At 35.0% G+C, this 12,699-nt stretch overlaps 1 protein-coding gene and 1 long non-coding RNA gene across 2 annotated transcripts in view; one reads left to right on the plus strand and one right to left on the minus strand.

Moving 5' to 3' along the window:
- Window positions 1-1,086: 1,086 nt before the first annotated feature.
- The window catches only part of LOC131031021 (uncharacterized), a 261,890-nt gene continuing 250,277 nt past the window's right edge, over window positions 1,087-12,699 (plus strand). The window contains exons 1-2 of the mRNA XM_057962024.1: window positions 1,087-1,510; window positions 1,604-1,644. Of these exons, the coding sequence (XP_057818007.1) occupies window positions 1,192-1,510; window positions 1,604-1,644 (360 nt within the window). The 5' untranslated portion in view covers window positions 1,087-1,191. The remainder of the gene's footprint in view (window positions 1,511-1,603; window positions 1,645-12,699) is intronic.
- Window positions 6,749-12,699, minus strand: part of LOC131031022 (uncharacterized) — a 70,854-nt gene continuing 64,903 nt past the window's right edge. Inside the window, exon 3 of the long non-coding RNA XR_009102963.1 lies at window positions 6,749-6,933. This is a non-coding gene — a long non-coding RNA (uncharacterized LOC131031022). The remainder of the gene's footprint in view (window positions 6,934-12,699) is intronic.

A 12,699-nucleotide genomic window follows, 5' to 3' on the forward strand; every position in this document is an offset into this window, starting at 1 on the left:
GACCTCAATCCAGAACGCTATGTTTCCCTCCTTGTAATGCCCAATGTCTTTGTGGATGCCAGAGGTCGATGGGACGAAGTCTAGGCGGGATTAATGATTTATCAAATGACTTGCTCTTTTTTTTTTTTAAGTAATGCCTGCAGTCATCGGAATTTCAATGAGCGCAGGCACTTTTTTTTCAAAAAACACAAATTTCATTGCCAATTCCTTCTCTGTCGAAATCAAATGTGGAATTATCGTCGGAATTCCGATGAATTCAGGCATTTAAAAAAAACAAAACAAATTTGGTCACAATATACCTTCTCCGTCGGAAACCTCCATCGGAATTTTAGGCCAAATGTATTAGTGTAAATTGCCCAAAAGACTTGATAAATAAGCGGCCATGTAATGTGAAAATACCATATTGTAATTTACTCTTCATTGGATAATGTCAAATATGTGGATGTAGCCCATATTAGGTGAACCACATTAAATCTATACATTATTTTGATTTGTTATTTTTGCCTGTTTTATTTTACATTATATTTAATATTGTTTATTATTCTGGTGTCAAGATAATGGTCCCATATAAATTTTTAATTAAGCACAAATCCTATTTTGAATTCTTCTCCTATGATAATAAATTTGCCACAATTTAAGAATTGAAATTTTAGCTATGAAAAATGAAGAGAGCTAAAATTATGTAGCACTACTTAACAAAAAAATATGCTACATGACCTTTCTTTATACGTATCTTTTTTATAGATTCATGTAACTAAAAGTCTTACAATTTAATTTCTAATTAAAAAAACTCAAAAAAGTTTAGATAGTGGTTATTAAATTAAATTAGTTAAGCACCTCCATAAAATCACTATTAATATCTCCTCTTTTTTTTTAACAATTTTTAAATTTTTGCGATTGACATTTTCTATACAATTATTCTCGTTTGAGAACCACTTGAAACTTTATGTCTTGTTTTGTATTGTTTGTGTAATTATAGGAGATGATTATTTTTTTATTTTGTTTTTTGTTTTTTTCGCATTTTTGGGTTGGCTGTATGTAATTCATTATAAAGGATAAAAATGACAAGGCGCAGATCCACTCTTTTAACACGTTATCCACAAACCACTAAGATTAGCCTAACCTCGAGGTGGCAGCTCTGCTTGCCACCGTAACAGTTCAATTTATTTCACCTGCATTGCCGCTGCTAAAATGGCCTCGGCAACCATGGCTCAATCACTTATAAGATCACCTGCCACCGTTAAAATTCGCCATCGCCTTCCCCCGAGGGAAAATATAATTGAAGTACTGGGCATCACCAGAACCCAATTATTTCATGGACTCAGTAATACCAGACTTCCTGTCACTTGCTGTAATAACAACAATGAGAGGTCCTCCACCATTTCTGAAGAGGATTCCCTCTCCAAAATGGGCAAAATCAACAAAACCCAATTGCAAGTGCAGCAGAACGTTAGTCAGTACGAAAGATTATTTTCAAATCTCAATGAAGTCACACTCAAACGGGACCCTGGTAGTAATTTGCATTAGGATTGCTTTCAATTGTATTTTCAAACTCAACCTATCATTTTCGAAAGGATTCTGATGATTATGAATAAACAAACAGGGAGCATGATCAGTTCAATATTATTAGTGGCGGGCACCACGGTATGAATTACTTATCATAAATTTTCGTTTACTTTGTTGTATTAAAATCATTTTAACTTGAACCCTTTTCATTTTTATTCAAATAATTGTTTGTGAAGAAATGGGGGTTCTCTCATCAGGCCTTAAATGGCCTTATATCCTCAAACGGCGATGCTAATTGATAATTTTTGTACAAAGATTAAATCAAACAAGTCCAGTTTATTCATATTCAGAAATCGTCTCAGATTATATGACCAGAACTCAAGGGTGAATCCTTTAGGAAGTCTTGTGGCTTATCAGCTATTCAGTTTTTGAGCTCACTAGCTCTCTCTTTTTGCCTGTGGGTACTCCCTACAAGTTAACATTTTTGGGTATCATTTTTGGCTTTCTATCCAAGTAGATTACTAATACTTAGAACCATCATTAATTGGACGCATTGCATCAGGTTATGCTTGTTAGGAAATTACTAGATTGATCCATCTATTTTCTATGTAACCATATGAGAGAAAATCATGCATACAAGCTTACATAATAATCATAATGCATACAAGCTTACATAATAACCATAATGCAAAGATACGAACCAACCTCAACCACTGAACACATGTTTGCTTTTATAGAATTAAACTCACACAAATACAACTTGTGGTAGAAGCAAAACCATGTGCCTCAAAACCATGAGTGCACAAAATCATTAACTCCAACATTTATTTTTTGATATTAATTGTTTTCAATATTAGATGTTTTTCCAATGTGCAATCCACCTATAAAATATGTAACTAATGCCATATACAACTTTATAAATGGATCCAAATAAATATTTAATGTGGCTGAACACATCTCCAAAGATGCATCACAAATAAATATTTATATTACATAATTAAAATAATTCTTTCTTATGCAATGTTTATTATCATATTATACCCTTTTCTTAACATTCTCCCACTTCTTGTATACATTTCATAAGGGTCAATTGATGAAATAAATCATCATAGTCATCCATGAAACCACATGAATTTTTAGCATGCTCCATCAAGATACTTCAATAACATCTAAGATTAATACCATCTCAAGATGTTATTCCCCTGCCGTAACTCTTACACTTTCAGAAAATTGTTGAAAACTTCACAATTGTCAGTGACCTTAATCAGACCCAGACAAACAGAAAGAAAGCAATCTAACCCCGCACTGACAGCAATCTCAGTATGGATGAAGGTAGCAATATTGATAATAACAGTTGGCATCAAATGGTTATAATAATAATGACAGATCGACCTTCCTTTCTTAGTGTTTTTCCAAGAAACAGTAAACAATCGATTAAATGTAAAGAGTATTGCTAAGATGTGTTTTGAAGAGATGTTAAGAAGTGGTTCGATAAGATTAAGCCAAGCATTAGTTATGAATAGTCACGGTTAAATCAGGGAGAGTCGCCTCTCTTACAAATAGTTGTAACCACATGAGGGGTCATGTCTTCTCACCATCGATAGGAAGGTATAAGTATCCAATGCAAGCAACCAAGAAGGGCATTAAAGAAGTAGAATAATAAAGCATTCGATCTAATCAGAGTTGGCAGACTCAGATTATATATATTAACTAGCAGCTTAAATACTTATCTAATATTTTGGCATGAAGTATAATGCATAACGATTTGGCTGATTTAGTTTTGGTCTTTCATTTGAGAGGAAGTAGAATATTACATAGATAACACATTGCTATTGTTATATATATTTCTATATATTTTTAATTTTTGCTATGATTTTGCCTATGCATAATAGAATAAATATAATGATTCCCTTAAAGTTCTGATCCAATTGGTCATCCCATTTTGGAGGGGAGATAGTGCTTATGAGGAATGCAAGTAGCTAGGAAGCCATTCTAGTAGAGACACGCCAAGTGGGGCTAGGAGGCTGAATAACGATTGTCATTCTGTGCTCCTGGGCTGGATGGAATGGCCCAAGGTGCCTTGTCTGATCTCCCAAGTGGTGCTCCATAATGACGATGGGTTGTTTGGGTAGAACCTTAAAGGAATCTCGTATGTACATTCTAAATATTATAATAAAGATTAGAATTCTATTTGCATCATTGTTGGGTTATATTTTTTATTTATCTTTTGATATTTAACTTGGTTATAGGCTCTAAATCAAGTTATTAAGTTGACAATTTATATTTACCAACATCATCCATACCCCATTTAGGAATTCTAGGGCAAATTGAGTTAAGTCACAGTAGGGGACATTGCAATTAATATAAGAGCAATCCTTCCTCCCATTTGGTGAAAAGTAGTTGATGCATACAGGCCAAAGGGATCAAAGGGCTTTGGAAAGAGAATGGAGGAAACTAGCATCCATCAATAACTCTACACCCAACAATACCATGAGCTAACAAAGGGGTAGCGAACTGAGGACCTTCACCCAAGCCTTCATGGAGCAAAAGGAAACAACAATCCAACTCCTCCAAGCCATCCAAAACATGAGTAACAATAACTCTAGAACCAACTGGACCAATAGGAGGGATACTAACTCTGACCACTCTAAAAATAAAACCTAACAAGGGCATCAACCCCAAGACCAATTAGACCTCCTTTCCTACCTAGGGAAGAACCCATGATAGAGGAAGAAGTAAATAATCATACCTTTGATAATGTGGAAGAATTTGCAGAAATGTACTCAAGATTAGATCCTAAATTTAAGGGGGATGTCTCCTCTAGGGATTATTGTGATGTTGAAACACGAACTGCCCCTAATAAGAGAAGAGGGCAATTTGACAAAGACTTAAAAGAAAGAATTAGTAAAATGAGCCTCTCCAAATTTGATGGATCCAAGAAGTCTACGACATGTTCATGGGTCCAAAAGTTGGGCACCTACCTTTCACTCAGCCCCATTATGGAAATGCAATAAAATTTGTTGTACTCCACATGGAGGGAACATCCCATGATTGGTGGCATCATGGCCTTATTACCCAAGGCCACCAAGACATAACAACTTATGTAATATCCCGGATAATTTTTTTTTGTTTTTAAGTGCAGTACGAATTACAAACAAACACATAACCCGTTAAGGTTAGAAAATATAATCTCAATGCTTGCTGAAATTGCAACCCTTCCACTTTTTGATCACCAAGTGCCAAATGTGGGAAGGTGAGAGCATACGGTGATAAGGGGTTCGTTAGCTCACTAATCTGTTGAAAATGATAAAGCAAGTACAATCATGGGCGGCAAGCCAACCCCTTCCGCTTATCCAGCGGGAAAACAAGGATCTTGGCGGTGAACCAGCCAAGAGAACAATACTGCAAACACAAATAACTCTACCGCAATATTTTAGTGGGAGGAATGAATTACAAATTACTCAACTCAATTGCTTATGTAGCGGGAGGATCATTACAACCAATATCACTCAACCGCTTATGCAGCGGGAGGACTGAATTACAAATTATCAGATATAGGCGACAAGCTAGCCTCTTCCACTTTTCAGCGAGATATGAAGATTACAATCTAGAATGGGTTAGTAGTACTACTACTTAACCTTACAATAAAGAGGAAAGTGAGAGTAGAAGTATATTGCTGAACATAAGAGATATTGATCATCAAACTAATTCAACACCAAAAATAGCAGGCTGGAAATGCATAACCAGCAACCCATAAACTCACTAAATTACTCATATCTCACTCAAATCTCTCTCAATTCACTCCAAATCATTCCCAAACCAATCCTAGACAAGCAGCAACTAAGACAATCCAAAAGGGAGCTATAAAAACACTTCAAACTACCCAACACGCATCCCAATGCACTATCCAAAACCCACGCTAGCTAGGATATTTCGATTTGCATTATTAAATTCAAAACTCAGAGAAAGGTGCTACAAACTTACAAGATGTATCGCCAACAACAAGAAGGAAGATTTAGCCAGTACCTAGAATGATCGGTCGCTTAGGCAGAGAGGAATGATAAAAAACATGCTTCAGCCACAGGGAAACAATCAACTCCAGAAATCACTCCAAACTCCAAAAACATTGAAATATGCACTGAAAATGTCATAGAATACATCACACAACTAGGTATTATATCTCAAGTACGAAACTAGAAACACTAGGGAGCCGCACTCCGAAGCTTCGAGGTTCATACGCCAATCCAGCAGCATAACGATGCAATTTTTCAAGATGCCCAAAATGAGATCCCAAGGCTCATATTTATAACTCCAAGCTCTTCCAAATTCAAATGCAAAATGGCGCCCAAATTCAACTCAATTTCCCTTTCATTTCGTTTCAAGTCCTCCAACATGGCTCCCACTTCCCTCTTCCTAGGCAAGTTCAAACTTTTGCCTTATGGTGGTGTTTTTTGCAATATAAAAAACATTAAACAAGAGATGTTTAATCCTCCCAAATTGCCACCAACAAATACACCTTTTGTCTTAGGAAAATAACATATGGATATCAATTAATTATTTTTCCTTAAGTCATCCTCAATACATTTAATCGGTAAATGCAAATATTTAAATATTAAACCTTTGACAAGGAAATAATATTTAACTAAATTACTTATGACTCCCATACTAATCATTAACAAAAACCAGGATGAAGTGGAGTAAAGAGGACCATATAACTGTTGCAGGATCAAGACCATGTCCATTGCCAAAAATAGAAATGCTCCATATTGCCACTTACTAAAAATAGTAAGTCATGAATCACTACTCTGAAAAGCATGATCTTTGCACCTAGTGACAGAGCATGGGAAGCTCAGTAAGACAACATCATCCAAACAACCAACCCCTAACTTACTAAAACTAGTAAGTTCTCGCTTCACCAACGTTTGAAAACCTAGTTCTTCATTCCACAGCCTATGGGTCTCAGGAATAGGCTAATGGACCACTGAAAGCACATCATCGAGAAGGGGACTGTTACCTATTTTTTGCTTCTAAGCTGAAAATAGGTTAAGTTATGCTTGTTTTTACAAAATGGAACAAGTACATATTACTTCTGCTATATTGCATTCCAACTGCAGTAGGGAAGAATCAACTAAAGATTACATTTCAATACTACAAAATCTTCGAAAAGAGAGACATCTCATCTGAAAAAGGAAGTATTTTTATTGATAATCAAACACGTGCGTCTTACACAAAGAGCCGTGAGACTAGCTATACACATCTAGTGCAAGAAAGAAATACATAGGCATGTATGCATGAGTATAAAGGAAAAGAGAGCATGTTGAGAGTGGAACTAGTCATTGTCTGAATGACTGGTACAGTTGGAGTAGCCTTGATGTTGCCTTTGTCTTGCTGCTTCGTCCTTGTCTGCATCTGCCTTCCTTCTGGTATCTGCAAATGAATGAAGTATACAATGCATTAGAACATTTTGTTCTAAGCAATGGCTGATTACATTCCTAACATGTATATTAACGCATGCATGTATATGTAGTCCCTACATGCATCAGGTGCATATAGTCAGCATCACGGAAGATCTCAGAAAAAGCAAACATCAAATCAAAGAGGAAATCAAATGCATCTTATTTCTAACTTGTTCTCTCCATGTGCAGCTACAAGACAGGTTCATTATTTGTTAGTCATCAATTCTGCAGGTGTAATCATGTTCTTTAGATTTCATCATGTGGGTTAAAATGTGGCTCCCACAAGGGTTGAGCCCAACATGCTATAAAAGATAAGTGTAGGTACCTTAGCAGAGTACAGTGATTATAGAGGATTGCTCAACAAAGACAATGCAATCACATGATAGTTCATATGAGATGAAGATTAGGTCATACAGCTGAAAAGCAATACAATAGTCTGAAAGCAAGGATGTAATCTCAAGACAATATGCAAAGGTATATGCAGTGAACATGCAGTGATATAGTCACAAGGCCACCATGCAAGTTTTAGCTGCCAAACAATCCAGGAATAGATCTCATTCGGAGTATATCGCAATATGGCAATCATTGAAAATTAAGGCTTCTGCATCTCCTTCATGTCAATAAGATATTGATATATCAATGATACGAGGTATGGATACTATCATAGTCTCATTGGCATGAAGCATGGAGAAGGGACATAACAGTGAGTACATTTATACAATGGAGGTGCAACCATAGAGCCTAATAACTAAAAGAAAGACGAGCCTTCAGTACAAAGATGCAGTGATTGTCAGATAATAATCAACAGGGATCAGGAAGAGCATAATACAACTACAAAATCTTCGATGAGAGGGAGACATTACAAATTACAAATTACAAATATTGCTGTGACGGAACAGTTCAAGAATCATCTAACCCTCAAAGTTGCTGAAACTAAAGTGGATTAATTTTACCAAAGCTCGTGAAAGAGATAGGAGACACATTCTGAACTTAGAGTTGGGACTAAAGAAATCTTCAAAAAACACTTAGGACATTTGCAGGAGGACGAAGAGGTAGGCTGCAAGCTAAATAAGTGAAAGATATTTATTTTCTGGGAAATACAGTTCAAGTTCTTTGGTCTCAAGTGATCAGTAGGGTCATTTACCCAAAAATAGAGGGTCAACCATGACGAATGGCAAAGAAGCAACCTTCCTTCAATAGTTATCAATCATAGATCAGCCACAATAGCATGTGGAATGCAGTCAAGAAGTATTGTTGCAGCCAAATTTAAAATAAACATGTATGGAATCAAAATATGTCACTCATGCTGGGTGCACCCAGCAGGGACTCATTTTAGAGATCTAATGTTTTCTTCCTCAAGTGCAATATGCAAGTATAAGCAAAAATGCAGAAATCTTTCAATAGTACAGCATGTTGCAAGAGTTTACACTTAGAAAGAGAGATTCACGCTACAATGCAAACATTTTAATCCTTTTCAGATTTATCAGTGGTTATCAGAGAATAATTTCTTCTCAGAGTATAGAAAGAAGAGGTTTTATGGTTTCCAAGAGAAGATGCAATGCAGTCCCAACATGACAAAGGAATCACACACAAGAGCCCAATAACAGTTCATATATTTGCACTCAGAATCACGCCCAACACTTAGAGTCAAAAAGAAATCGCCATTATTTTTCAGAATTAAGGGAAAATATGCTCAAAAATTATTTTTCAGTCATTAAGGAAAATATTTTCAGAAAATTGATTTTCATAATTAAGGGAAAATATGCTTAGAATTTTTTTTTCAGTCATTAAGGAAAATATTTTCAGAAAATCGACTTTCAGAATTAAGGGAAAATATGCTCAGAAATTATTTTTCAGTCATTAAGGAAAATATTTTCAGAAAATCGACTTTCAGAATTAAGGGAAAATATGCACCTGAAAATATTTATTGTTTTCCAGAAATTCGAGGAAATAAAAGATCCAAAGAGGAGAAACTCTCATGGCGGCACCCAACACTCAGAAAAATCGCGCCCAACAGCAAGAGAGACCAACAAGTCATGCCCAGTTTAATAAGTGCAAAGAATGTGCAGAAATCAAACCCTCACGGCAGCCCCAACTCGTCCAGAATCGAATGCCAAGGAGTGAAGAAAGAGTCACGCCGACACCCTCTAATGACGGATTTCTGCACTTCAAACGCAGCAAAGGAGTCTGCTTATATTTCCAGATTTGCAGACCAAAGAATAACCAATAGCGGTTTGCAATAAATCCCTACGAATTTCCCTCATGACGACACTCAGAATCCACGAAAATGCAAATCAATCATGGCATTTCCAACTCGCTCAAACCCTCATGGTGGCCGTTTCATGTTTCCAACAGAGAAATGAAGAAAATCGAATGCCAAGGATGAAGGAAGAAATGACTTGTTTTAGGGCTTTTTTTTTCCCCTAAAATACATTGTAATATCCCTTGCCCAAATTGACTGATTTTGGCTCAAGGAATATTGTCAAACACTTTGTATGCTGTCTTTCTCTATTCTGATTTTTGTATTTCAGATTGTTTGATACACTTTGAAAGTTGCCAAGAAATTTAGGAAGTTCACCAATGATGTTGACAATACCTCTTACAATGAACTAGTATGCGAGTGCAGTTCATTTTGGTATTTTTAATGCATATACATGAAAACTAGATATGGAATGCATACCTACAGCCAACTGACATTTCGACAAACAACTGGCATGCAACTATTATGCTGATCATATATGCTATTAAAAGGACATTTCGTCAAACAAATGGTATGCAACATATATCTTCTTTATTGAATTCATTCCTAAGTACAATGCTGCTATGGATTTGCCAAGACTAATTGGCTTACAAAAACACTTCATCAATGCCAAATCTGATTCTAAGTTATCACTTACAACAGCAAAATTATATGCCTAATATTTCAATACTAGCTACTAATGGTTGCAAGAGGAACCTGATAATAGTGATGCTTAATGATGGAGATGAAAGTTGCAATCGGAATCAAGCAAAATACTGTAGCGCGGCACTGTTCACGCGCACTGTTCATGCGCACTGTAGCAGCAAGAACAAACGTGCAATCTGCTCTTAAAACCCTGAATAATTTGTTGATAATCTCTCCCAACAAGAATGATATAACTCCATGTGCCAAAGAAGGACGATTCACAACCAATTATAAATGTTCTCCAACAATAAACTTCAAACCCTTGTAGAAAAATTCACCAATTTGCACAAATGAAAGAACTGAAGTATTCTTTCCCACAATTGCAATAATTCAGGTGTTATTTCACACCTTCAAAATTACTATCAATAGGAAGTTTTCGTTTCCTATGATCAAAGAAGAAAATTGCGAAAGCCCTAGGCTCCACAATAAAAATCAATCAAAATACTATTCATCAACTGGATGCTGAGAATGAACTCTTGCCTTACCTTTTATTCTTTCCTTAAGAGAGCTCAAACACCTTCCTGGCCAATGTGGGATAAAAGATTTATTCCCACATTAAATTATTCACTTAACGCACTTTATTATATTAAAGTGACTTTATTATTATAAAGTTACTTTAGAACTTTATAATAATATTAAAATATTAAATAAATCACTTAAGTCACTTAAACTTTAATATCTCTTGATGTACTTGTCTGATTGCTAAACCGTCTGAGCCAGGAGTCGACTCTCCCTATTCTCCATGTGATTGGATGCCTGTCTAAAAATAGAAACCCTGAATAGTGACTTACTATAAATAGTAAGTATGTGGAACTGAGTCTAGAAATAGCTGCAAAGGCCCAATCAAGGTTGACACTGCCAATAAGCTCTGCTCATGTGTCTTTCTATTAATAGGAACCCTGACTCTCCCAAAATAGTAACTTACTATAAATAGTAAGTGTGCCAATCTGAGTCAAAAAACCTGTGCAAAGGCCAAAACCTGAATCCAGCTGAAGAGTAATGTCTCTAATCACCAAGTAACTGCCACACGAGGCCCTCTATCAATAATTATTAGCCTACGAGGGTCAAATGATAGGCTAATTCTTACAAACTCTGATGCTCGCAAAATGGGGACATTACATACATCTCGAGTTACAAAGGCATTGTTTGCCTTTGTTTTTATTTATTTTTTCTTTCCTCTCTCATCTTCCCCGTGAAATGCCTAAGGGGTCGATGTGCATGATAATATCCCCTTTCCTATGTCATTTAAGTGACTTATTATTAAATCACTTAATTTATCTTTTTATAAAGATTTAGGCATGATTTTTCTTATAAAATGATTAAGTATTTATTAGAGTGATTAAAATTTATTACTTAAATAGCCTTGTTTCATTTTTATATTTAAAAGTAAAAAATATAATAAATATAATAAGAAAAATATTTCATAAAGTGATTAATAATTTAAAACACTTTATAAAGTATATTTTTTATTGTTTTAATAAATAAAAATAATGAAATTATTTATTGGAGTGATTTAATTTATTAATCACTCTAATAAATAGCTTTATTATGTTTATTTTATTAAATCTTGACTTTAAATATAAAAACGAAATTAACAATATCTAATTAAGTAATAAATTTTAAAGTTTTTAAATTTTTTTTTCTTTTTTAATTAAATATTTATTTTATTTCATGTTTATAGTTAAAGTAAAAAATACTAATAAGTGAAATAATAAAATGTTTGTTAAAGTGATAGATATGTCACTTTATTAAATTGTTTTATTATTATTTACATTTATTACCATTTTGCCTTTAAACATAAACATAAAATAAAGCAGATATTCAATTAAATAATAAAAATTAAAAAAAAAATCACTTTATGAGATTAATTTTCATTTTATTTGATAAGGTCAAAGAGGATATTTTTGCATTAATGACGGCTTGCAGGCCTGTTAAGAGATATTTTGGGGCCATTTATGGTGTATTTAGGAGCTTTTATGGCAGAGCATGGGGTGTCTTGACTTTTTGTTCAAGCCCTTTTAGTTTTACACTTGTTTTTGACCCTACTAGTGGGCTTTTTGGGTTGAATTCGACCAAGTAGTTAGGGTTTGCTTAGTGGGGTGCAACTGTTGGAAGCAGCATATATACTGCTTTCCTTCTCTTTTGTAAGGGTTTTTGATTATTCATCTTCTGGCAGACTGTAATTTCAGAGTTCTTTCTACAAAAGGGAATGTTTTTATAACACTTTTTCAAGAGTAAGAGAGCATTGTAACAACTTCGAGCAGTAATAAGCAGTCCATGCCTTCCCATATTCTTTTGTTATTGTGAGTCCCTTGGTGTTAATGCAGGTTTTTGTGACATTCTTGTCCTTGAAACTGTGTTTTCATGTGGGTATCTTATGCAAGAGCATAATTATTTGCAGGTTATAAGCTGTGAGTGGAATAATAGTCTTAGGTTGTGAGAAGTGTTTTTCTCCTCTAAGGACTGTGATTTTAGCCTTATAAATTTTTTATGCAAGGGTTATGATTTATTGGGTTGTGTAGGTGAGTATTATTGCAGTCATATTGTTTGTTGTTTGTTGTTCTTTCTCAAGATATTCAGTTTGGTGCATCACTTGTTAGGTAGTAGGTTCATTTTCATGTTTTCCTTCTCTTTTCTCGACAAAAATCATTAGGATAGTCAGAATTAGGTGATAACCAGCTAAGAACCAGCTTTCTCTGGAGGTTCACTCCAAGTTTTAGGCAACCCACAGGCCTAGGAGAGTTCCCATGTGTCACAAGCTTGCTGAGTTAAGAGCTTAGCAAACAGGGGTGC

The sequence above is a fragment of the Cryptomeria japonica genome, chromosome 3 (assembly GCF_030272615.1).
Source record: "Cryptomeria japonica chromosome 3, Sugi_1.0, whole genome shotgun sequence".
Lineage (NCBI taxonomy): Eukaryota > Viridiplantae > Streptophyta > Pinopsida > Cupressales > Cupressaceae > Cryptomeria > Cryptomeria japonica.